Source organism: Melanotaenia boesemani, chromosome 3 (genome assembly GCF_017639745.1).
Source record: "Melanotaenia boesemani isolate fMelBoe1 chromosome 3, fMelBoe1.pri, whole genome shotgun sequence".
NCBI lineage: Eukaryota > Metazoa > Chordata > Actinopteri > Atheriniformes > Melanotaeniidae > Melanotaenia > Melanotaenia boesemani.
Genome location: NC_055684.1, coordinates 149,337 through 172,662, shown reverse-complemented (window position 1 = coordinate 172,662; position 23,326 = coordinate 149,337). Strand labels below are relative to the sequence as shown.

At 42.2% G+C, this 23,326-nt stretch overlaps 1 protein-coding gene and 2 long non-coding RNA genes across 3 annotated transcripts; all 3 read right to left on the bottom strand.

Moving 5' to 3' along the window:
• Positions 1-12,226: 12,226 nt before the first annotated feature.
• On the bottom strand, positions 12,227-16,991 carry LOC121636345. The gene is made up of 6 exons (XM_041979774.1): positions 16,986-16,991; positions 16,676-16,729; positions 16,382-16,468; positions 15,406-15,511; positions 12,367-14,246; positions 12,227-12,265 (listed from the first exon to the last, which is right to left on the bottom strand). Exons 1-6 carry the CDS (start codon positions 16,989-16,991, stop codon positions 12,227-12,229), a joined length of 2,172 nt encoding a protein of 723 aa, XP_041835708.1.
• A 571-nt stretch (positions 16,992-17,562) lies between these two features.
• On the bottom strand, positions 17,563-19,582 carry LOC121637079. Its single transcript, XR_006009797.1, has 3 exons — positions 19,269-19,582; positions 17,890-18,012; positions 17,563-17,805 (listed from the first exon to the last, which is right to left on the bottom strand). It is a non-coding gene; the product is annotated as an uncharacterized LOC121637079 (long non-coding RNA).
• A 1,651-nt stretch (positions 19,583-21,233) lies between these two features.
• LOC121636897 lies at positions 21,234-22,427 on the bottom strand. The gene is made up of 4 exons (XR_006009781.1): positions 22,190-22,427; positions 21,770-21,831; positions 21,427-21,515; positions 21,234-21,305 (listed from the first exon to the last, which is right to left on the bottom strand). It is a non-coding gene; the product is annotated as an uncharacterized LOC121636897 (long non-coding RNA).
• Positions 22,428-23,326: the final 899 nt, after the last annotated feature.

The following is a 23,326-nucleotide window of genomic DNA, read 5'->3' as shown; positions in this document are numbered from 1 at the left end:
TTAGATAACATGTTCTCAATTTTTTTATTTAAATGTAGTTATTTTTTTCAATAAATTCTAATCAAAATGTAGAAAATTAAAATTACTCAGCTATATCAAGTGTCACTTTGTTGCCATAATTTTATTGAGTAACCTGAGTTCATATTTTTTACAGTGTACACCCCTCCTGCCCCCGGGCCATAGCCTGGGTCCCAGGGCAGCAAACAGACACCAGGGCATGCACCAACCCACACCATGGCAGCACATCCAAGCTGGCCCAGACCCCCGGCACATACAGACCCCACCACCTCGGAGGGAGGGGGGCCACCCCCAGACACCAGAGCTCAGAATCCTCACCCAGCCCACCCCAGAATTGTCAAGGTTGAAGCTAGGACCCAAGGAAGAGAGATCTCGGTAGGAATTCAGTGAGTAGTTTATTGAGACAAGTGGTGACAGGTCGGATGGGTTCCTTGTAGGTCGAGGCGGAGAGCGGGCAGACAGGATGAGGTGGAGAGCGGGCAGACAGGATGAGGTGGAGAGCGGGATGAGGTGGAGAGCGGGCAGACAGGATGAGGCGGAGAGCGGGATGAGGTGGAGAGCGGGCAGACAGGATGAGGCGGAGAGCGGGATGAGGTGGAGAGCGGGCAGACAGGATGAGGCGGAGAGCTGGCAGACAGGATGAGGTGGAGAGCGGGCAGACAGGATGAGGTGGAGAGCGGGCAGACAGGATGAGGCAGAGAGCGGGATGAGGCAGAGAGCGGGCAGACAGGATGAGGCGGAGGGCGGGCAGACAGGATGAGGCGGAGAGCGGGCAGACAGGATGAGGCGGAGGGCGGGCAGACAGGATGAGGCGGAGAGCGGGCAGACAGGATGAGGCGGAGGGCGGGCAGACAGGGCCCGTATGAGTCAGCTGTGTTTTCCAGGCAGGGTGCTTGGGAGAGAAACACAGGCAGGTCAGAACACAGGTAAAGAGACTTCAGACTCAGAAGAGAAATCGTCTGGTTATCACTAGTAGTTGCAACGATCCAGCGAAGACTGAAGATGAGCCAGGAATCTTTATACAGGTGACATGATGAGCCCGATTCTCCTCAGCTGCGCAGCCTTAATCATAGGATCCGCCTCACATCCATATAAGGGAAAAGGGGTGGAGGAAGCCCCAACGTGTGGAAACCCATGACAAGAATAGCCTGGCCACACGGCAACCCCAACCGCTGGCCCCCACAGCCCCCGACAGGGCCGGACCCAGAGCGGCCCCCACCGCAGAGCATCCCGGTCTCGTACCACAGGAAACCACCAAGAACCCTCAACCATCAATCACTCCCGGCCATTTTCCAGCCTCCAAAGCGAAAAGGTCACAGTCCTCCACCTATACTAAGTTATGGAGCCAATCACAGGGGCCCAGAGGGACTGAAATTCAGCTAACTGTTGACAAGTCACCTAGTAGACACAGTGCAGGGTTTGGCATGTCCACACATACCTGAAGCCAGAACCTGCGGACAGGTGTGCAGGACCACAAGGCATGGAGGTAGTTGTCAGGTGTGTCTTCATTGCAGTGTGGGCAGATGTTTGATTGTGACAGACCCATCCTGAACATCCTTTGTCCTGTATAATGAGTTCTATGCAGAATTTTGAATTGTATTAGTTACATATTTGAAGTCATTTTAAAGGTGTTTAAACATATTTGTGACCATTTATCTTTATTAAAGTTACTGGATAAGTCACCCTCCCATTTTGAAGTTGGAAGACAGATTGAGTCTTCTAGTTTGGATAATAGTCTATATGTTTTTGATAATAGCTTTGGGGCATTGAGATTCATGAATTCTACCACCCTAATAGGTAGCTGTAAGTTTAATTGGTTAATGGTATATTTTTTACATATAATAGATTTAAGCTGGTGCTATTCTAAAAATTTTGTGCTGCTGAATCCTTATTGTGAAGTGAGAATTTTAAATGACCAGAAGTTTCTATTTTCTATTATATGTTCTGTTTTATTCCTTTATTTTTCCATTAATCATCTTTTTGTTTTGCAGGATTTCAGGGTTGTTCCAGATGGGTGTAACTTACATGGAATAAGTGAAGACTTGGCTATTTTTAGAAATTCCCACCAAGCCATTTAAAAGGAAGTGATGGGTATACCCGAAAGACACTATTTTGGCAATACTGTTTACTGTAGGTGTGGAGGGAGGTGCGTCGTCATCTACTAGAACAGTGAGGATACCCATTTGGACCCCTGTGGTCTGCTTGTCAGCTGGATCAGTGTCCTTTTGAAACCAAAAGTTCAAATGTTCAGCAATCACACAGCATACAGTGGGAGGACTGTACTACATTTCAGCTAATTTCATATTAAACTTATCTTATTCAGTGTCATGCACAAGAGTAAGAAAAAAGCAGATAAACAGTTAATTTGTGCCTGTGACTGCACAAAAGAATAAAAAACATTCTGCACTTACCTGGCATGTCAATAACAGCTTCTTAGAGGTATCACGTACAAATATGGGTAACCCCTCCAGACAAGTTATCTGTGCAGTACAATGTCAGATGTCTGAAAAAGACAAAATAAGAAACCAAGTGACTTTTGATTAGAGACTGAAGGCCTCTCTCAACAAATATTTCTACCATGGCATGTGCTGATAAATACAGTGAAAACAAATATAGATAAAAAAATATGCAACTTAAAAGTAATAATAATAAAAAAAACATTGAATATAGAAGATCAGAATGAGGGAGGGGTCTACAAATGCATCAGTGGGTCTCTCAGTCAATAAATGGGTGGCAATATTGGGCTTTTATTTCCCTTAATTACCAAATCAAATCTCAATAAACCATTTGAAGACCATAACTATTTCCAAAGATCATTGAAATGTGTTTCAAACAGTAATGTTTGGCTATTTTGGCTTTAGTTTTAGTGTCTGGGGTATGAAAATTTGTGATTCAGGAATAGATTCAAACTAAGCTAGCCAACGGATATACACACACACACACACACACATACTGGTTTATGTGGTTTAGACTGACAAAATCCAAAAACCGGTATCAGAATCAGAATCAGAATCAGAAATCAGAATCAGAAAGGTTTTTTATTGCCATATGAGTGAACAGGTTCACATCATTAGGAAAATGCTGCGGTACTTGGTGCAGACATAAAAACAATATAAGTTATAAGTTTAAGCATGCAATAAATATAAAATAAAAATTTTAAAACAAAATAAAGTCTCTACACTTTAACACAAAATTACAAAATATACAGGATGGGTATGGAATTAGAGCATAATCCAGAAAGTATGCTAAAGTGACAGTAAAGTAGCTTGGTATGTTTGTCTCTTTTTGCATGAAGCACAGGTCCTGTGACTGAGACAGAGCGTTTATGGCCTAGAGTTCTCGTTCATGAGTCCAACAGCAGAGGGGTAGAAACTCTTCTTGTGGCGAGAGGTTCTGGTCCGGATGGACCGTAGCCTTCTGCCTGAGGGGAGTGGCTCAAAAAGTCCATGACCAGGATGAGAAGGGTCGGCTGCGATCCGGCCCGCAAGGCCCAGTGTCCTGGAGGCGTACAGGTTCTGGAGAGATGGGAGAGTACGTTGGTATGTTGGTGGATTACACTGACACACCTTTCCTTTGACTCTAGAGGGATGGGACTCTGGCTAAACCACAGCAAAAAAATTGAAAAATATTTAGCACACTTCAGCTTTCAAAAAGAAGCTACACAGCCTGAGATACCAGACCTGACTTTATGGTGGTCTATGGTGACTTTTGAATTGTGGTTTATGGAGACACAATAGGTTTATACCGACTTTAAAGGGACAAGGAAGCCACACCCCCAACACCCCCAAATTAACATAAATACACTACCAGGCATTACACTGCCAGACACTAACATGTATTCGGGGGACACAAACAAACTACATTATTCAGAGATGGGGGAGTGGGTAGCCCAGTGGTAATTCGGTGGGCTTTGATGTGGGAACCCTGGGTTCGATCCCCTGGCACGGTACTTGGGTGAACTACTGTGGGCCCTTCAGCAAGGTCCTTAAATCCCACCTACTTGCTGCGTTTGATACTGTAGATCACAAAATCCTGTTGCACAGGCTAGAAAACTGGGTTGGACTTTCTGGAGCGGTCCTTAACTGGTTCAGGTCCTATTTAGAAGGCCAGAGTTATTTTGTTACGATCGGCAGCTATGAATCCGAGCGAGTGGCCATGACTTGTGGAGTCCCCCAGGGGTCAGTCCTTGGACCAATTCTGTTCAACTTGTATGTGCTCCCTTTGCGTCAAATATTACAGAACTATAGCATTAATTATCAAAGTTATGCTGATGATACCCAACTTTATGTGTCTCTGTCACCAGATGACTGCAGTCCAGCAGACTTACTGTGTCAGTGTCTGGAGAAAATAAACACCTGGATGAAGGAGAACTTCCTACAATTAAATGAAGACAAAACTGAGATTATTCTGTTTGGTAGCAAAGAGAAGAGGGTCAGCATTGGTAAACACTTGGAGACTCGGGCTCTTAAAATCACCAACCAAGTTCGTAATCTGGGAGTGTTGATAGACTCAGATCTGACTTTCAGCAGCCACATCAAAGCTGTCACTAAGAAGCTTTTTACCAGCTCAGAAACATCAACAGAATTAAAAGTTTAGTCTCCCAGAAAGACCAAGAGAAACTCATCCATGCATTCATCTCCAGTAGGCTGGATTACTGTAATGGTCTTTTAACAGGACTTCCTAAAAAGAGCAGTAAACATCTGCAGCTCATCCAGAACGCTGCTGCTAGAGTTTTAACCAGGACTAAGAGATCTGAACACATCACACCAGTTTTGAAATCTTTACACTGGCTTCCAGTCAGTCAAAGAATAGATTTTAAAACCCTTCTGCTTGTTTACAAATCCCAGAATGGTTTAGGCCCAGAATACATCTGTGATATGTTCAGAGAATATAAACATAGCGGAGCTCTTAGATCCAAAGACTCTGGTCAACTAGTCCAAACCAGAGTCCAGACTAAACATGGAGAAGCAGCATTTAGCTGTTATGCTGCAAACAAATGGAACAAACTGACAGTGGAGATTAAACTTTCCCCAAATGTAGACATTTTTAAATCCAGGTTAAAAATATTTCTTTTCTCATGCGCCTATGCATGAAGTCTGCACGGTAACTTTTTTAAACTTTTTTAACTTATCTTGCTTTTAATCATTTTAATGTAATTTATTATTTTATTGTGATTATGTGTTGATGCCTTTTACTATTTTAAATATCTGTAATGCCTTTGTTTTATGTAAAGCACTTTGAATTGTCCTGTACATGAAATGTGCTATACAAATAAACTGCCTTGCCTTGCCTTAGTAGCAGCCCTCTGGTCTAGAGATGCTCTGTGCTAGTGTTCCTCCAGAAATGGATCAAATGCAGAACCTCAACTTCCCTGTTGGGATAAAGTATAATAATTTAAATAAAATTTTCATCCACTGAAGTCTTTTTGTATGACAAAAGCACAAACACAAAATAGTATTAAGCATCAATGTATGAGGTGAAGGTGAGGTGAAGTAGGCAATGAAGTCACTGCGACAGCAACAAACATGAAGAAACCTGACTGCATGAATAGATGACGAAAGTGTTATTTTATTTTGAACATCAGCTCCTTAATGTCATATTCCACCACTCGGTGAAATTGCGATTTCACATTGAAGGACTGAGTAGGCGGCATTCAGATAGGGGAACTATTCAGACAATGCCAGAAACACTTCTGCCCACTACTCCAACTCAGGGAACTGCGGAGGGGGGCTAAATTTCAGCCAGGGGTGGAATATGCCTTTAAACACCTAGGTGCAGACTTAAACCAAAAAATGGCTCAACAACAGCCGGGTGTTTTGAAAATATGAAAAACCGTGTTTAACAACACTGCTAAACTGGGGTAAAACCAGGTAAATGGCCCATACTCAGTTATGCTGCAATAATAGAAGAAATAAAAGCAGATGGGACTTAAAAAAAAAAGTGATTGGAACGATCTACATTTCTAGCATCAAAGGATCTAAAGTTTTCTTCTGGATTCCCTCTTGGTTGTGGTTATTCGGTTTCTCACAAAGTCTCGTATATTCTGTACTGTTCTTTGTGACAACACAGGGTCTTCTGCGTCCTTGCACTGGCTGCATTCAGCTTTGGAGGCAAGTTTTCCTTTGGAAATGTGATTTCCAAAATGTCGCATCACTGCAGCAACCTCAGCTTTTGACCACATTCTCTTTGGGAGTCTTCTTGCTTCATGCTCTTGGTCAGCATTTTTTCCTGAAAGAAATGCAAGAGGGAAAAAGAAAATTAGCTAAAATTAATTAACATTTAACAATTAATTAACAATTAACGCAGGCGCCGCTTGAGTGGCGACTTGTTACAGCAGCTACTTTCCTATCTTTTTTAGTGTGTTTCTATTCTATTTTTATCACTTATTTTACGTCACATCGGCACTTTATGTGAGGGTGAAGCTATGGAGGCCCACTTCTTTACTTTTGTAGCTTGCGCCTTGCTATTATCGGAACTTTTTGGTGTAGCTGTGGGATACACACTCAACCACGGCTCCATTGTTTACTCCCGGGATCAGCTGTTAGCCCTGCGACACACACCCTGGAGAGGCCGGAGATCCCCAAGGAGTTACGGAGGAGGAAACGAGGCTGTAGATCGGGAGTTAAGCGCAGGGAACGGAAAAGACGGTACAAGCCTTGTTTACCGTCTGTCATCATGGGGAATGTAAGATCTCTCCCCAACAAGATGGAAGAGCTAACGGCGCTGACCCGGCTGCAGAGGGAGTACCGTGAGTGCAGCCTCATGTGTTTAACTGAGACGTGGTTGAGTAAACTTTCTCCAGACTCTCACGTCACCCTGGACGGATTCCAGCTGGTTTGTGCGGACAGGAACGCAGCGGAGAGCGGTAAGAAGAAGGGAGGGGGGATCGCTGTGTTTGTGAACAACAGATGGTGCCACCCTGGACATTTAACTGTAAAGGAGCAACTCTGCACCAGAGACGTGGAACTGTTAGCTGTTAGTATGCGGCCATACTACCTCCCGAGGGAGGTTTCACATGTTATTGCGGTGACAGTGTACATCCCCCCCTCAGCGGTCGCTGCTGCAGCTACAGATCTGATCCACACCATCGTCTCCAATCTTCTAAACCAGCATCCCCAGTCCCTCCTCCTAATCTCCGGTGACTTCAACCATGCTTCCCTGTCCTCTGCTCTTCCACCTTCACCCAGTATGTGAAATGCCACACTAGAGGCAATAAAACTTTGGACCTTGTTTATGCAAACATTAAGGATGCATACACCTCATCCCCCCTCCCCCCGCTGGGTCGCTCAGATCACAGTCTTGTACACCTCGTCACAGACTACACCCCGGTGGTGAATAAACAACCCCCTGTGAAGAGGCCTGTGAAACAATGGTCTGAGGAGTGCAGTGCTAGGCTCAGAGACTGCTTCCAGTCAACAGATTGGGATGCACTCTGCAGCCCCCATGGCAGTGACATTGACAGTATGACCCACTGCATCACGGATTACATAAATTTCTGTATGGATAACACTGTGCCATCCAAGTCGGTGCGGTTTTTTCCCAATAACAAACCCTGGGTAACCTCTGAGATTAAGGCCCTACTAAATGAGAAGAAAAGGGTCTTTAACTCGGGGGACAAGGAGGAGCTGCGCAGAGTTCAGAGGGAGCTCCGATATAAAATCAGGAAGGGGAAGGATTCCTACAGGAGGAAACTGGAGAAGAAGCTGGAGCAGAACAACACCAGGGACGTCTGGAGAGGACTGCAGAACATCGCAGGCCATGGAAAAGGAGTGGGGAGAGACCAAATCAGCGGGGACAAGGACTGGGCAGATGAATTAAATCTGTTCTTCAACAGATTTGATTCTGCCTCACCTCCCTCTACCACCCCCACCCCCACTACCACCTCTTCACACCTCCTCTGGTCAGCCGCCCTCCTCCCCCCTCTCCTCGACCTGCCACCCTCAACATCTGACGCCCACCAGCCCACTGCCCCCCTTCCAACTAGTTCACCACCCCCCTCTATCCCTCCTCTAACACTCTCACCACTCATCACCCCCACATCACCACTTCAGTTATCCTCCACCCCCCTCTCCATAACAAACGATCAGGTGAGAAGTCAACTTAAAAAGATCAAGGCAAGGAAGGCCCCAGGACCAGACGGCATCAGCCCCAGACTACTCAAGGACTGTGCTGAACAGCTCTGTGGTGTGGTCAGGCACATGTTCAATCTGAGCCTGAGCCTAGAGAAAGTCCCGGCCCTGTGGAAGACCTCCTGTGTGGTCCCGGTACCGAAGATAAGGTGCCCAAAGGAGCCCAACCACTTCAGGCCTGTTGCCTTGACTTCTCACATGATGAAGACCATGTAGAGGATCATTCTGAAACAGCTAAGACCCCTGGTGGACACTCAGCTGGACCCCCTGCAGTTTGCCTACCGGCCTGGGATTGGAGTGGACGACGCCGTGATTTACCTGCTGCACAGATCACTGCAACACCTGGAGGTCAGCGGAAGTGCTGTGAGACTCATGTTTTTCGACTTCTCCAGCGCTTTTAATACTATCCAGCCTTCACTGCTAAGAGTGAAGATGAAAAGTATGGGAGTAGACCAACACCTGACTGCATGGATTAAGGACTATCTCACCAACAGACCACAGTGTGTGAGGCTGCAGCACTGTGAGTCTGACGTGGTGCTCTGCAGCACAGGTGCCCCTCAGGGTACGGTGCTCTCTCCTTTCCTCTTCACTCTCTACACTTCGGACTTCACTTACAATAACACACACTGCCACATCCAGAAGTTCTCCGATGACACAGTCGTTGTTGGCTGTGTTTCTGAGGGGGACGATCTGGAGTACAGGACAGTCATCAGGGACTTTGTCAGCTGGAGTGAGCGTAACCAGCTCCAGCTAAATACCAGCAAGACAAAGGAGATGATTTTGGACTACCAGAGGAAAGCATCCTCTCTCGCACAGGTGAACATCCAGGGATCGGACATAGAGGTGGTGGAGAACTATAAATTCCTGGGTGTTCACCTAAACAACAAACTGGACTGGTCTACAAACACCCACGCCCTCTACAAGAAGGGACAGAGTCGCCTCCACCTGCTGAGGAGACTGAGGTCCTTCGGAGTGTGTGGGACTCTCCTTAGGACTTTTTATGACTCTGTGGTGGCCTCAGCCATATTCTATGCTGTGGTCTGCTGGAGAGGGAGCAGCACAGACAGGGACAGGAGCAGGATCAATAAACTGATCAGGAGAGCGAGCTCTGTCCTGGATTGTCCTCTGGACTCCGTAGAGGAAGTGGGGGAGAGAAGGATGTTAGCTAAACTGACATCCATCATGAGCAACACCTCTCACCCCCTACATTACACTGTGGGGTCCCTGAGCAGCTCCTTCAGCAGCAGACTGCTACACCCACGGTGTAAGAAAGAGGCTCCGCAGGTCCTTCATCCCAACTGCTGTCAGACTCTACAACAATCTGTAACACCTGAATCAGGCCGTCATGTTGTAGTCTGTTTACACCGTTTACACAGTCATTTATACCGTCACCTTATACTGTTATTGTTTTTATGTTTATTGTGTTATATTTAATTCTTAAGTTTATCTATTTATTCTTTCTTTTTTCACTTTCTCTGCTTGCTGCTGTAATACGTGAATTTCCCCGTCCGCGGGATCAATAAAGTTTATCTAATCTAATCTATTATAAGAGTTAAGGAAATAGCAATAATAAACAATAATTAAAAACGTAATCAAATGAGTGTTGCCCTTTGTTGCAGGGCCAGCCTGTCCCCGCAGCATCACGCCCAAGCCGAACAAGATTTCTAAACCTATTCATGCTTAAACTGATTAGTTTCCAATTTATAATAATTTTCCTTGGAATACATGTAGAACTGCTCGTTAATTTCCATGTTAATATCACTGACAGTGTTTACCCTACCATTGTACAGGCCTGCCAGCTGCCAGGCCAAGGCGGCCCGCCACCAGGCAAATATATAAAAAAAAATAAACCAACATGCCAAAAATAACCCACCTATCATTTAATTCATATCAGTCATCATTTCCATTAGAAGGCCTTTGTGCAGCATCAGAGTACCAAGAGATTCTGGACAATTCCATATTCCCAAGATTTGTGGGAAAAGTTTAGAGATGAACCCCTCCTCTTCCAACATGACTGTGCACCAGTGCACAAAGCAAGGGTCATAAAGACCTGGATGAGAGAGTTTGGTGTGGATGCACTAGACTTGCCTGCAGAGTGCTGAACTCGACCCAATAAAACACTTTTGGGATGAATTAGACAGAGCCAGGCCTTCTGGTTCGACATCAGTGACCTCACAAATACTCTTATGGAAGAATGGTTTTTAAAAAAAAAAAAAAATCCATAAACACATTCCTAAAACTTATGGACAGCCTTTCCAGAAATGTTGAAGCTGTTATAGCTGGAAAGATGGACCCACGCCATATTGAACCCTATGGATGAAGAATGAGATGAACTGACGTTCAAATGAGAGTCAAGGCAGGTGAGAGAATGCTATTGGATATATAGTGCATCTGTTTGACCATCCTCCAGGACCCTTGAATAGACCTTCACAGGGGGGCTGAGGAGTGTGAGCCCTCTGTAGTTGGAACACACCCCTTGGTCCCCTTGGTTTGTAAAGAGGGGGGCCGGCACCCCATTCTACCAATCTAGAGGAACTGGTCCCAATATTGGTGCGATGTTAGAGGTGTGTCTCATATTGAATGGGAACTCAAAGTGAAAAATTAAAAATTGATTTGCTACTCCACTTTCTAGGAAAACAAAAATCACCAGCTGGTGACAGGACAGAACAGGAGAGTACAAATCTACACCTGTTGGTGTCACCTGGAGGTTCACATCTTTGGACTCGTCCTGTGCTGTAAGATAGATTTGGCAGAGATGGTGCAGTAAACAATTTTGTTGAATGAATTTGAGATTGATTTCATAGTCGTGTGTAAAAATTTGAACTATTCTACATATAAAACTAATATTTCAGGTTGCTATTAAAAAAAATAAAATAAAAAATAAATGTTCCACCCTATGTCTATTTTTAAAACTCATCTTAAAACCCATTTTTATTCTTTGGCTTTCAGCCCAGTATGAGACTGTTCCTGTTTTAATGTGCAGTGGTTTGTTTTATTATTGGTTTTATTTGTTTATATTTGTTCTTTTAAAATTGTTCATTGTTTTAAAACTGTTTTTAAAACAATTAACAATTATTTTATTATATTTTATGATATTATTTATTTCCTGGTTAATTTTGTACTTTGTGTTGCTTTGTCCATTTATGTACAGCACTTTGTTTCAGCTGTGGTTGTTTTAAAGGGCTATATAAATAAAGTTGAGTTGAGTTGAGTTGAGTTCCACCCATTGCTAAGCAGGCAATTGCATAAACACCTCATTATTTAAAATATGCCATTGTGTCAAGTTTCATGCAGTGCATTTCACTTTATTTGCTCTTATTTCTTCTCACATTATTCTTCTGGAAATTTAAAGTCATTGCATATCTTAGCATTATCCAAATACCAAAAAACTGGTCTTACCTTCAGATTGAAGTATAGTCTGTCCTGCTGTGGATGTTATGTCTGACAGCACTTCTGATGACAACAAAATAGGACTCAGTTATAATGACCTGTACCCAGCTGCTGTTGCCCAAGATCCTGAGAGAATACCCAGTACAAATAAATTACTTACCCGAGTCCCCAGAGTTCTGTGATAGCTCCTTGACAGGACAGCCCGAGGACTGACCCAGATCTTCCACGTCTTCAAGTTGTGGTCCCTTATCTTCTGTGCTGCTGTCTTCTGAGTCACTCCCACTGTCTTTAGCTTCAGAGTCACTGACTGATATCTCATCTGGACAAAGGGAATCATCAGACAATAGTAACAGACACAGTGGATTGATGACTCAAAGATGGGACAAAACTAGTGGAACACTTTACTTTTTCGACAGATGCAACAGTTGGCTGTGTTGGTGTATCTTTTCTTTCTGACTTTTGGTTCACCCCTTATCATTTCATCTTTCTTCATTTAAAACATGAAAACTTAACTTTTTTTGCCCCTGCCACTAAATTATTTGGAATAAAGAATCATTAGAAACTGGAATCACTAAAATTTAAAGAATGCCCAACCCTAGTTTGATCTGTACTCACCTTCAATCTCAATTTCATCCAGTGATTTCCCCTGCAGGCCAGAAAGATCTCCTTTTTCCATCGACAAAAGCAGTTTAGAAATCTTGGCCAACTGCATGGTTGGGACTGGCAACCTATAGAAGTCCCGATGGACACGGATATCATGTCCAAGGAAATCAGCAACTTGGTCAAGTTCATTGTTTTTCAGATTCAGGATCTGAGAGAGTGTCGCGACATGCTTCCTCAGCTGGGTGGACCTGAGGAGCTCGGGGTGCTTTGCTCCACACTGGCTTGCATATATCCGTAGGCAGTCCTGTCCTCTGTAGTGGCTCAGAGCTTGAGGTCTTCCAAACAGGAAAACATTGTTGTTATAGACACCACATTCCTTTCTTTTACTTGTCAGTCGTGTCAGGGCATCCACCATACGCGGTGTAAGAAGAACAACCACCTTCCTCTCTCTCTTCCCAACAATTTCCACTCTGGTGAAGTAGCTGCACAGCTGCTGCTCCAGTTTGGACAGGGCCATGGCGACATCTTGGTGCAGCTTTGTTCTGTCTCGTTCCTCAAAACTTTTGAGACGCATTTTTGACACTTCTCCAGCACATCTCCAATTAAATAGAATGATTTGCGCTAAAATAACTTTACTTAGCTCAGCATACGTCTTGGGTGTGGCTTCCTCCATCAAGCTGCTAACAGCAGCATCTGCAGACTTCTGCAGGTACAGGTGTAGTGTCCGAACGTCCTCTGTGAAGGGCAGTGTTGCTGGTTTATTATACTTCACACTACTCAGCGTGTTCAGAGCACTGTGGGAAACCAGCTCGCACCACTTGGAGGTGTACAGTCTACTGAATGTTTCAGCTGACTTAACAAGTCTGTCATCCTCAGCCATCAGAGCTCGACAGTGAACAATGTCGCAGATCTTGTTTAGTGTGTGCCCCAGTTTCAAAGCTAGGCTTGGTGTACGATAGGACAGCTTTTCTTCATCAAAGCCAGCAACTTTCTGAACTGCCTTAACAACCATCTCAAAGTTACTTGGCTTGATGGCTTCCTCCATGCTGTGTATTGAGAAGTCACTGCGCAGACAGACCAGCAGCCTTCCCACTTCACGAAGCTTCTGTCGCACATACTCGTGTTTTGTGGGGTCTTGTCCGTGTCTGTTATAAAGTGACTGGGCAAAGTGCACAATGGAGAGGTCATTTCTCACAGCCAGACCAGTTTCATCCATCTTCATGGAGCTCAGAATCTTCCACATTCCACTTGAAAAGTGTTGGCTGAACACCGTCTCCTGGGCCGTAGCCATAATCAGCACTCTGGTTCTCCCAGTCGGTTCCTCCGAATCCTTGTTGTGTGGCCTACAGGGACATCGCCGCACATGTCGCCATAGTTCTTTGCGGATATATAAACCCATACAGTGCATACAGTGCACAAAATTCCCAGTCACAGCAGCAGCTTTTGGCTTTCTCTTCACTTTCAATTGACCCATTTCACCTTGAAGAATGGCTGAGTTGTGTTTAAAATTTCCCTTATTTCTCATTTTTTCAAATAACACTTTGCGTTCCTTCGAGTGCTCTGGCAGATAAAATGCATATGATACTTCTGGGTGTGACATGTGGGTTTTCAGGTGTCGAGTCAGTCTACTTTGTGGCTTACCACAAACGAAACAGAAGTTTCTATTGGTCAAGCTGGGATGTGTGGGAGTCAAACTGCATTTCTTCTTAACTTTCCTATTTGACGAGTTTTGTTCAGGAACTGCTAAATCAGATGTTTCATCAGCACTGACATCCATATGTCCAGCGGTCGAGTCCGGGTCAATGGCAGCATCGTCTATGTCATCAGCCGGAGCCGGACAATATTTTGATGTACCAGCTTCATCTGGAATACTTGTGTCCAACACAGTGGATGTGTTGCCACTCAGTAGCTGTAGTCTTCGACTCAAATGCATTTTTGACTGATGAGGCAATGATGATGAGGGTGACCTTGAGTCAGAATCAGAATCCCCTGAATCGGAGTCCGGTACATACTCGCTTCCAGAGCTCTTACACTCATCGAGGTCTGATGTTTCATCCTGACCTGTCATCCGTTTGTAGCAAGATATATGCCAGAGTCCGGGACAAACTGAAACAGATTTACAACATTTTTGTCTCAAGTCCAACTCTACACAGGAACATTCAATTACTTCCTTCTCTGTGCCAATTAAGATTCTGTCCACACAAACCTCAGTTTAGAAACTACTGAAGTTTTGATCATATAGGACTCCCATCCATAAAGAATTGGGAGATCTAGGAGATCTTATCTGCTCAAATTTTAAACTTCATCCCAGTGTGAGTAAATATCAAATCACATCTCCCGAACACAAATCCCCTGCTTCTCTGTTAGCCTGCATGCCCTAATCGCACAAAACAACAATGGCGTCACCCATGGTTGGGTTGAAGCTTGTACTACGTATGATTGGGATTCTATAGATAAATCTATACCATTCCTCCACAATGTGCAAGTGGCCACACAGTGACATGTACAACATGTTCTTAAATCTACCACAGATAACAACCAGAAAGCTGCCTATTATCTAACTTTCCGATTCAACTAAACTTAAAAGTAGCAATAGAAAAACTAAAAGCACTACAAGAAAACAGTGAATTGAAAAAGAGTTTCATCAAAAATACAAATAATAGAGTGCCCTGTATTTGACAAGCTCATTTAAAACATGTTAACTTTTTTGGCCCTGCTTCTTAGAGGAATTGGATTTGAAATGGAGGAATCGCAATGGGAACCGAAATCATTCAAATTCAAACAATGCCCAACCCTACTTTCTATATAGCGTACACTACAGCAGCATTACAGCATGATTTACAGGTCTGGCATTTAAACTACAGCTATTCAGTAAATTATTTTGAATGGAATTCATAGTATATATGTAGCAAGTCAAATGGGATTTGATTTGATATGCGACAGCAATTTGACAAATACTTATAGACAAAAGCAGGATTGGAGCCAATTCTGTCTTGACAGAATACAAATTCAAGCTGAAGACCTGGTTTGGCTGCATGTGGATGTGGCCTAAAACAAGCTTTCAAATTGTGCAAGAGGATGTGCCAATAATCAGATAGTTCTGTTGTGTGTCCCATACACTGAGACTATGGTCATCAAAACAGGTGACCTGGGTTTAAATATGACCTGTGGTCATTTGCACCATGTGACTTAAAGGGTTTTAGACCTTATCCACTCAACCAAGACACTTATTTTTCACAGGTTGTGCACTCAATAGATATTTTACCTTTGCATTTGAACCCCATCCATCTCAGAGAGCTGAAAGGTCCCAGGCAGTGACTGCACTTGTCAAAGGCAGACATATCCCTACACACCACATGGTGTTTAGGACACTGACAAAAATAAAACAAAAAAACAACAACATATAAATACATATATACAACTAGACAAGATTTCAGAGAGAGCAGAACTCTGCCAAGCATATTGACTGTCATCCAACATTGCAGTCATGGATCATCACCAAAATATAATTATTTGTTCATTGACATTCACAACAAGTTCTGAAAATTTCATCAAGATCCGTCCCTAACTTTTTGAGTTATGTTGCTAACTAACGGACAGACAAACAAACCCCGATAAAACATAACTTCCTTGGCGAAGGTAAATGTATATAAACACCTTAGAGACAACAAGCCTTCTGTGAAATTTCTCATGTATTCATTCATTTTATGTACTGCTTGTATAATTCAGGGTGGTGGGGGTTGCTGGAGCCTATCCCAGCTATTATCAGGCAAGGGTCAGGGTACAACCTGGACAGGTCACCATTCTGTCACAGGGCTAACACAGAGACAAACAACCACTTACGCTCACATTCACTCCTAGGGACAATTTAGAGTAACCAATAAGCCTAACAAGCATGTCTTTGGACAGTGGGACGAAGCCGGAGTACCTGTGGATAACCCACACTGAGACGGGGAGAACATGCAAGCTCCACATAGGAAGGCCACTGTTGGAACTGTCCAAACCCCTCCTCAGCTGGGGTTCAAACTAGCGACCATCTGTTAGGCTGAAGTGCTAACCACCACACGACTGTGCAGCCCATATTATTTGAAAATTATTTATCAATCAAAATAAAAAGTGACAATAGAAACTTGAAGGAGACAGGAAGTAAACATCAGTGGGAGTGTGACTTTCGGGCCATTAAATACACTGGGTTACTGTGTCAGTACAAACCACCACAAAATCAGGTGAACATTACTTACCTCTACAGAACTGGGCTGGGGCTCAAATTCTGGACTCTGCTCCCTCTGGCTCACAGATATGGAAGCGTGCCCTGTCTCCATCATGCACTAAAACACAGGACAGATGGGAAAAAAAAAACAATGTAGACCAGAAGAATCGGAAGAAGAAGGAAGGTTTGGTCACAACACTGAGCTAGTAGAAATAAACATGAAAGATGAGGCTCAGCAGTTTTTATTCCCAGTGCAACCTTTGTAGACTCAAAAACCCTACAAGGATTAAAACTACCGAGCAGTCCATTCAACACTGAGACGTACCTGCTCATCATCAGCAGCATTAGGATCTCTGGGAGGTATTTCTGGAGCATATTGCTGTGAGGGGACAGGAAGTAAACATCAGTGGGAGTGTGACTTTCGGGCCATTAAATACACTGGGTTACTGTGTCAGTACAAACCACCACAAAATCAGGTGACCTCACACACACACACACACACGCAAAGTGAGATTCCAAAAGAATGAAAAGCCTCCAACTGATGTGTCCACATATACACAGGTAATATGTCCGTACATCCCACCATGTAGCAGGTGGTTCCTCACACACATTCTGAACTAAGTTAAGATGTTTACAGCCATGTCATGGTTTTACCAGGCAACAGTGTGAGATGAAAATTGAATGCCATAATGTGAAACCTTAAAATCCAAATATAGTGATGGACTAGCCAAGAGCACATATAAATTGTACATTCCTTTACCCCCCGTTGTTTCAGTGCATTCACATGGGCTGTTGTCAGACATTCCTTGGAGGGTGTGTCATCACAGTCATTTGAAGACTTCATACCAGATTCCTACATGTTAAATTGACAAACATCAAAATTAATGTAATCCAGTCCACCAAAATATTTTCCACCTACACCGTTTCCCCATTAACAATTATTATTAGAGCCTGAATAGTTACTCACCTTGCATCTCCATGGCCAGTCTGAGTTACCATAATTATATGTGATCTCGTCTCCTGGGTTAATGTCCCGGATTGCAAACAAACACAAGTGGGGCTTTCCTTGCACACTTAAATACTTAATTCTGGCATTTGGGTTGATATGGTCATCATTAACCAGTCTGCCAAACGATCCATCTTCTTTTGCTGCGTTAACACTTCATAAAGAAAAAAAAATATATGTCTTGCAATGTGTATTTTCCTGATTTCAGAACCCATTTAGGTTCTGACAATCAAAGGCAATGTGTCTGACCACTGCAATCAAATAAAGCATCAGCTTTAATACGCACCACCAAAGTTTTCCATCAAAGCGAAACTCGAACATAAAATGTTTCAAGGCATCATGGTAAACCCTCACTCGTCTCTCACATTCCTGTTTGCTGACACGTTCACCACGATATTCTAAAAGGAAGTCTCCTTTCTCAAATGGCTCACAAGCAAAGACACCCCTACCTGTTCAAGACATAAAAAAAAGTTATGAAAAGTCAGGCAAAACGCTCAGTTTTCAGATAGCAGTCATTGTGAGATGTAGCTAACCTTTGAAATCACTGATGTATTTAGCATCAAGTCCTCTTTTGTCTTTTCTAGTTTCAATGTGAAACTCTGCATCATGCTTTGGATTTAAATTCCTCCGTTTTGGCATTTTCATTGTCTTTCAGCCTATATACCCAGAGATAGAGTTAACTTTTTTATGGTTGATTGTAAAACACATGCAAGCAAGCAAGCTTATTTGTATAGCACATTTCATGTACAAGATAAATCAAAGTGCTTTACATAAAACATTAAAAGCATTAAGAAAACATTTTAAAATATAGGGCAAAAAATGTACACTGAGGTGCTCAGATAGTCTCAACGAGTGCCTGACAACATACTAGAGGAGAAATAAAGGAAAGTATACCTGGCGATTGCTGTTTTGGAGTCTGTGTTCAAATTTCGCGAGTTATCCCGCAATAACTTGCGTCAAAACAACGGTGGAAGATTCCACTATCTGCACTGACGACCCATTGCTTTTGTTTTATCCTGTTATTTAGAAATAAACTAACTATCAGGTGATCCGGCACAAAATCACTCCAATTGTCTCACTTCACCTGAGGCAGGTAGCGGAATCTCCCACTGGTGTTTTGACGTGAGTTATCGCGATTTCGGGATAACTCGCGAGATTTGGACACAAACATAGCAATGGCTACATAATACAGATACTTTTGTTCATTTCTCCTCACTAATATGTTGTCAGACACTCGTTGAAACTATCCAGCGAAAGTCGCCAAGTTGGCAACACTGAATTAACTGACGGTACCAGCGGGTGTCAGTTAAAGAGTAACACGAAAACGAGATACAAATCAGACGTTAAGTTTAACTGTGAACCTGCTTTACTCCCCATTTTTTATATAAACATTAGAAATATGTTGTGTTTTTGCATTGAAAAAAGAAAGCTCTAAACCAGTTAATATAAAAGCACGTGCCAAATTAAAATGCCAGTTTCTCACGAGTGCACTGCAGACGAAAAATGGAGATTTAAATAACCCAAAGTCGTGTAAAGGGTTCCTTTACAGCTCAATACGAAGCTAACAGCTAGGATTAGCTATTTAACTATACCTGTGCACGGCGATAATGACAACCATCAGTGGTTGTTTAAAGTGAAGGCAACTAACCAGTCAAATATACTGTCCCAGGCCTGGCTGATATAAGATTAATTTACCTGAATGCATCGATTAAACAACGTTTTTGTTATTAAGAAATCCAAATATGCAACGTCTATTGAGCTATCACAGTTTGGTATACTCGACATTTTTTCACACGATATTTACAAAAGTACCATCAAACACTTAATAAACAAACCACATTGGGTTCTAGACTTTACGTTTACATGCAAAATACAATAAATACACAGAAAAACAAGTTAAGATAGTGCTTACCTGTCGATTTCTCCATTACATCTTCCCACCACGTGCTCCCGGGAAAATTCCTGGCCTCTTCCGGTTGTGTGTAATCAATTGCGGGAAACCAGTATGTGTGTGTGTGTGTGAAGATGTAATGGCATCGAGCTACCGCTTGGCACGCATACACACACACAAAATGTCAAGTGAGGGTAATACACTGACAGTCCAAAAACTCAGGTAAATATTACTTTTAGAAATTATTTAATGCATGTATATTATGTCATCTGTATAGTAAGCTCATATTTTTATCATATCAGGTAAAAAAAATGAGTTTCAGACTGTGAAAATAAAAAAAAACAACTCTTGAATTAGACTGACACTGGCCATGTCAGTCTAATCCCAATAATCCACTTTTCCCAGGTGGTATGTCAGGTGATTTGTACATCTATACCAGGTATACCAACACACACACACACACACACACACACACATATATATATATATATATATATATATATATATTACACAGAGACATACATACATTCATACATGGCTCTAAATTTACACCCACCAACCAACCAAATGTGTATTTAAACTGAATTTGGTGGGTGATAAATAGGTAACACTGGACGAAAAGTACCAAGATACGGAGCGATCCGATACCGCTATCTGTCCGTAACTGTCGCAAATACGGACAAGATACGGGGAAATCCCCGCCGCATCCCTCACGGATCCTATTTTTAGATCCCTCCGGATCCGGACCACTAAAGATCCAAAAACCCGGATTTTCACCCGCGAGGTATCCACAAGATGCGTGTTCATGTGATCCCTCACGGATCCAATTTTAGATCGCCTAGGATACTGACCGCATCATTGGCAGATCATGTTCACAGATCACGGGAAATACGTGGAACATCCGTGACGAATGCCCGCGGGATATTCGCGGATTTTTCATTTATGCAATATGTCTGATTTAATGGTTCTCTTCATTAATTATATGGTTTGGCATGTAACCTTTCATGTAAAAGTACTAAGTTCTTATCTTTTAAGATCTTAGCAGGCATTAAAATCACCCAGTCAGTTTCAAACATCACAATCATAGTTACGTATAATGTGACAGTCTTTAATCTTGGTTTGTGTACCATCATCATGTTGTACAAATCATTTGACCAATTTACACATTACTATTTCAGCAAGCATTTATAAAATGACATTGTCAGATTAAACTGTATAAAGAATATCAGCATTATTAACTGAACAGTGGGAACAGAATAGAATGAAGCAGTCTAATAAATCAGGTGCATCTACATAACTGCATAGCTGAATGAAAACATGTCAGACATGAAAAACAGACCAATGTTTTTCTTTTTTTCTTAATTAAAGCACACAGTTTTATTTCAAATAAATGGATATGATTCCTCTCAGCGGCTGCCTCTGGCTATATACACCACTGGGCACTCTCCGGTGCACCATCCTGGAGATCTTTTGTAGGTCAACGAGGTGGCGCTAACACCTTTCTAACATATCTGTGAGTCTTGTTGCCGTCCATTCAGGTGGACATGCTTTCCACACATCTTTGTCTTCAGTGTCCGTCTCCTCGTCGCTCATCATGCATGCAGGCGCCCGTTCCAGGTATCTGTACTCCTCATTGGTTAAGATGAGCGAGCAGCAGATCGGCGTGAATTGAAAAGCTTTAACAGAAAACATTAGATATTACTCTCAATGGAGAATGACAGTTATAGGTCAATGAGAACACTTTAAATGTATACATTTAAAAATTAACATAATAAAAAATTTTTACTGCCAGAAACTTCATCTTTATGCACAGTTCATACAACACATTTCAGTTGTTGTATCCAGAGATAAAACTGCTGACTACAACACTGTAATGTGATACAAAAGCAAATCACAAATCCGATGCATTCTAAAGGATCTTAAAAATAAACAAATCTATAAGTGATTCAACTCACTCTATGTCTTCGGTTGTTGAGAGCTTTGGCGCTCCGATCCTCTTCCACTTTGTCTTCTGATAACTTAGATTCCCTCCTGATGTTCTCAAAGTATCTGTTGCTCCTACAAACACAGAAAGTGACACATTAAATGTGAAAGATCTTTTCAACAAATTGTCTTTCTTTGGAGAGATAAGCATTATTTTTAGAAGTAACCTTAAACAAGTTTTAGAGTCATAACTTACTTCTGATCAAAGAGGTGTCACATTCCTCTTCATCTGCAATTGTCCACAACATTGAATTTGTGCCACCGGAGTTGTGCTCAGACGTGAATCTGCAGATTACATCATAGAAAACACAACAAAGCAACATGAAACATGACAAACACTAAATCTACTCTGAAAATTCGTTAGTGAATATGTAAAATCAAAGTGCCATCATTTTTTTTTATCTGAGTTAATTTAAGATGGACTAAAGCATCATTAGTCTCTGATCTGATGAATATATAACTACTGAAGGTGATGCTGCATAGAAAATACATATCTTGTAATCAACTTACAGACTACTAAATGGTATTAGATGTCTTACCTCTCATTTCCTCTGTATTTGTGTCCATCCTCCAGACTCCTGTGGATCCTTTTTACCTCACGCTAAAACAGCCAATATCACAAACAGATAAAATTTAGATCATGTGAGAAAAATATTTTGACAAACTTTTGAAACACCACATTACAGCGGCTTGTACAGCTGTTTTTTGTTTGTGCCTGTGTTTGCAGACATATTTTGACTAAGGCAGTGACTCCATAAAGTTTAACATACAGCCTTACCATTTTTTCCTAAAATAGGGACAATGTGTGGATCTTTATCACAGTGGTTCTGAATGTTCAAAGCCTCCAGGTGGGGGTGGATCCCAGGTTGTAACAGTAGTAACAGTGTATGAAGATGCACGTTAGATCTGTTTTACTCAAATCTATGAAAACAACAATAAAGGCTTAGTGAATAACTTACAGATGGGTTGTAGGAATCTGCTGCAGAGTCGCTGATGTTACTGCTCCTGCAGCCAATCTGTTCTCCACAGCTTCAGTCAGTTCAACCAGTTTCTCCATCACCTTGCCAACTCTCAGGTGTGCACTGCACACACCCTGAAACATTTACAAGTGTGTTTTCCAACATTTCAGTTTTTGATTGTAAACATTGGAACATCATTGCAGAAATCAAAGCATATGAATCCCATGTTTCTAAGTCACTGAAGGGAACAAGGATTGTTTCTATAGATTTTTTTTTGCATATTAATATACATTTATAATGTAATTATGAATGACTTTAGCAAAGCTAATTTCCATCTTTAGTCCCTTATTGTTTAAACCACTTCAGAAAAACATTTTCTTTGCATGAACATTAATTTCACTCCTGTCAACAAAAGACAAAAAGGACAAGATGGTGTTGATCAAACAATTAAGAGAACTTGGGAAAGCACGTCATCCCACGTGGTGTATTGTGGGACGTAGCCGTCATACTTGCATTCTGTACTGTAATAATTCTGTACTACCTGTAAGCTATATATTTATACACACACACTTAGATACATACTGCTCATTGCACAACATACAGAAAACATTTTACCAAGTAACAGTTTTCTCTACCAAGCATAGTTGTACTGAGCTGCTTAAAATAGTGTTTTTGGTGTGTACATATCCAACCACCTCAGGGTGTACAGTCATTCTGGTCTCCTCGCGATCCTCATCATTGACAGTTCTAGAAACTTTCTGTAAAAAGAGTAAGAAGATCAATAAATAAATCTACACCTCATTACAGTGGTTAATAATTCTAAAATAAGTTGTTTCTGTGTGGTTGTGGACACATTTTATCTAAGGGAACTTCAGACTGATAACTCACCAGTGAACATGCAATATTTTCCCATATAAGCAACAACAATAACAAGAAGGTTTAGTAAACAGCTGACAGGTTGGCTGTAGGAAAATGCTGTGAAGTGTGTGGTTCCACAGCTCCTCTGTTACTGCTACCACCACCAGTTGACCTCCAGTTCTCCAGCTTCAGTCACGTCCAGTTTCGCCATCATCTTGTCCAAGTTTGGTGTATACTGCACAGTGCCCTGAAACATGTTCAAATATGTTGTGCAACATT

What these genes read in the sequence shown, in the direction of transcription:
- LOC121636345 (XM_041979774.1), bottom strand. An exon ending in GATGGGGTTCAAATGCAAAG is followed by an intron (nt 14,247 to 15,405) that starts GTAAAATATCTA and finishes AATCTGTTTCAG; the next exon opens with TTTGTCCCGGACTCTGGCAT. An exon ending in CCACCCAGCTGAGGAAGCAT is followed by an intron (nt 12,266 to 12,366) that starts GTCGCGACACTC and finishes GGACTTCTATAG; the next exon opens with GTTGCCAGTCCCAACCATGC.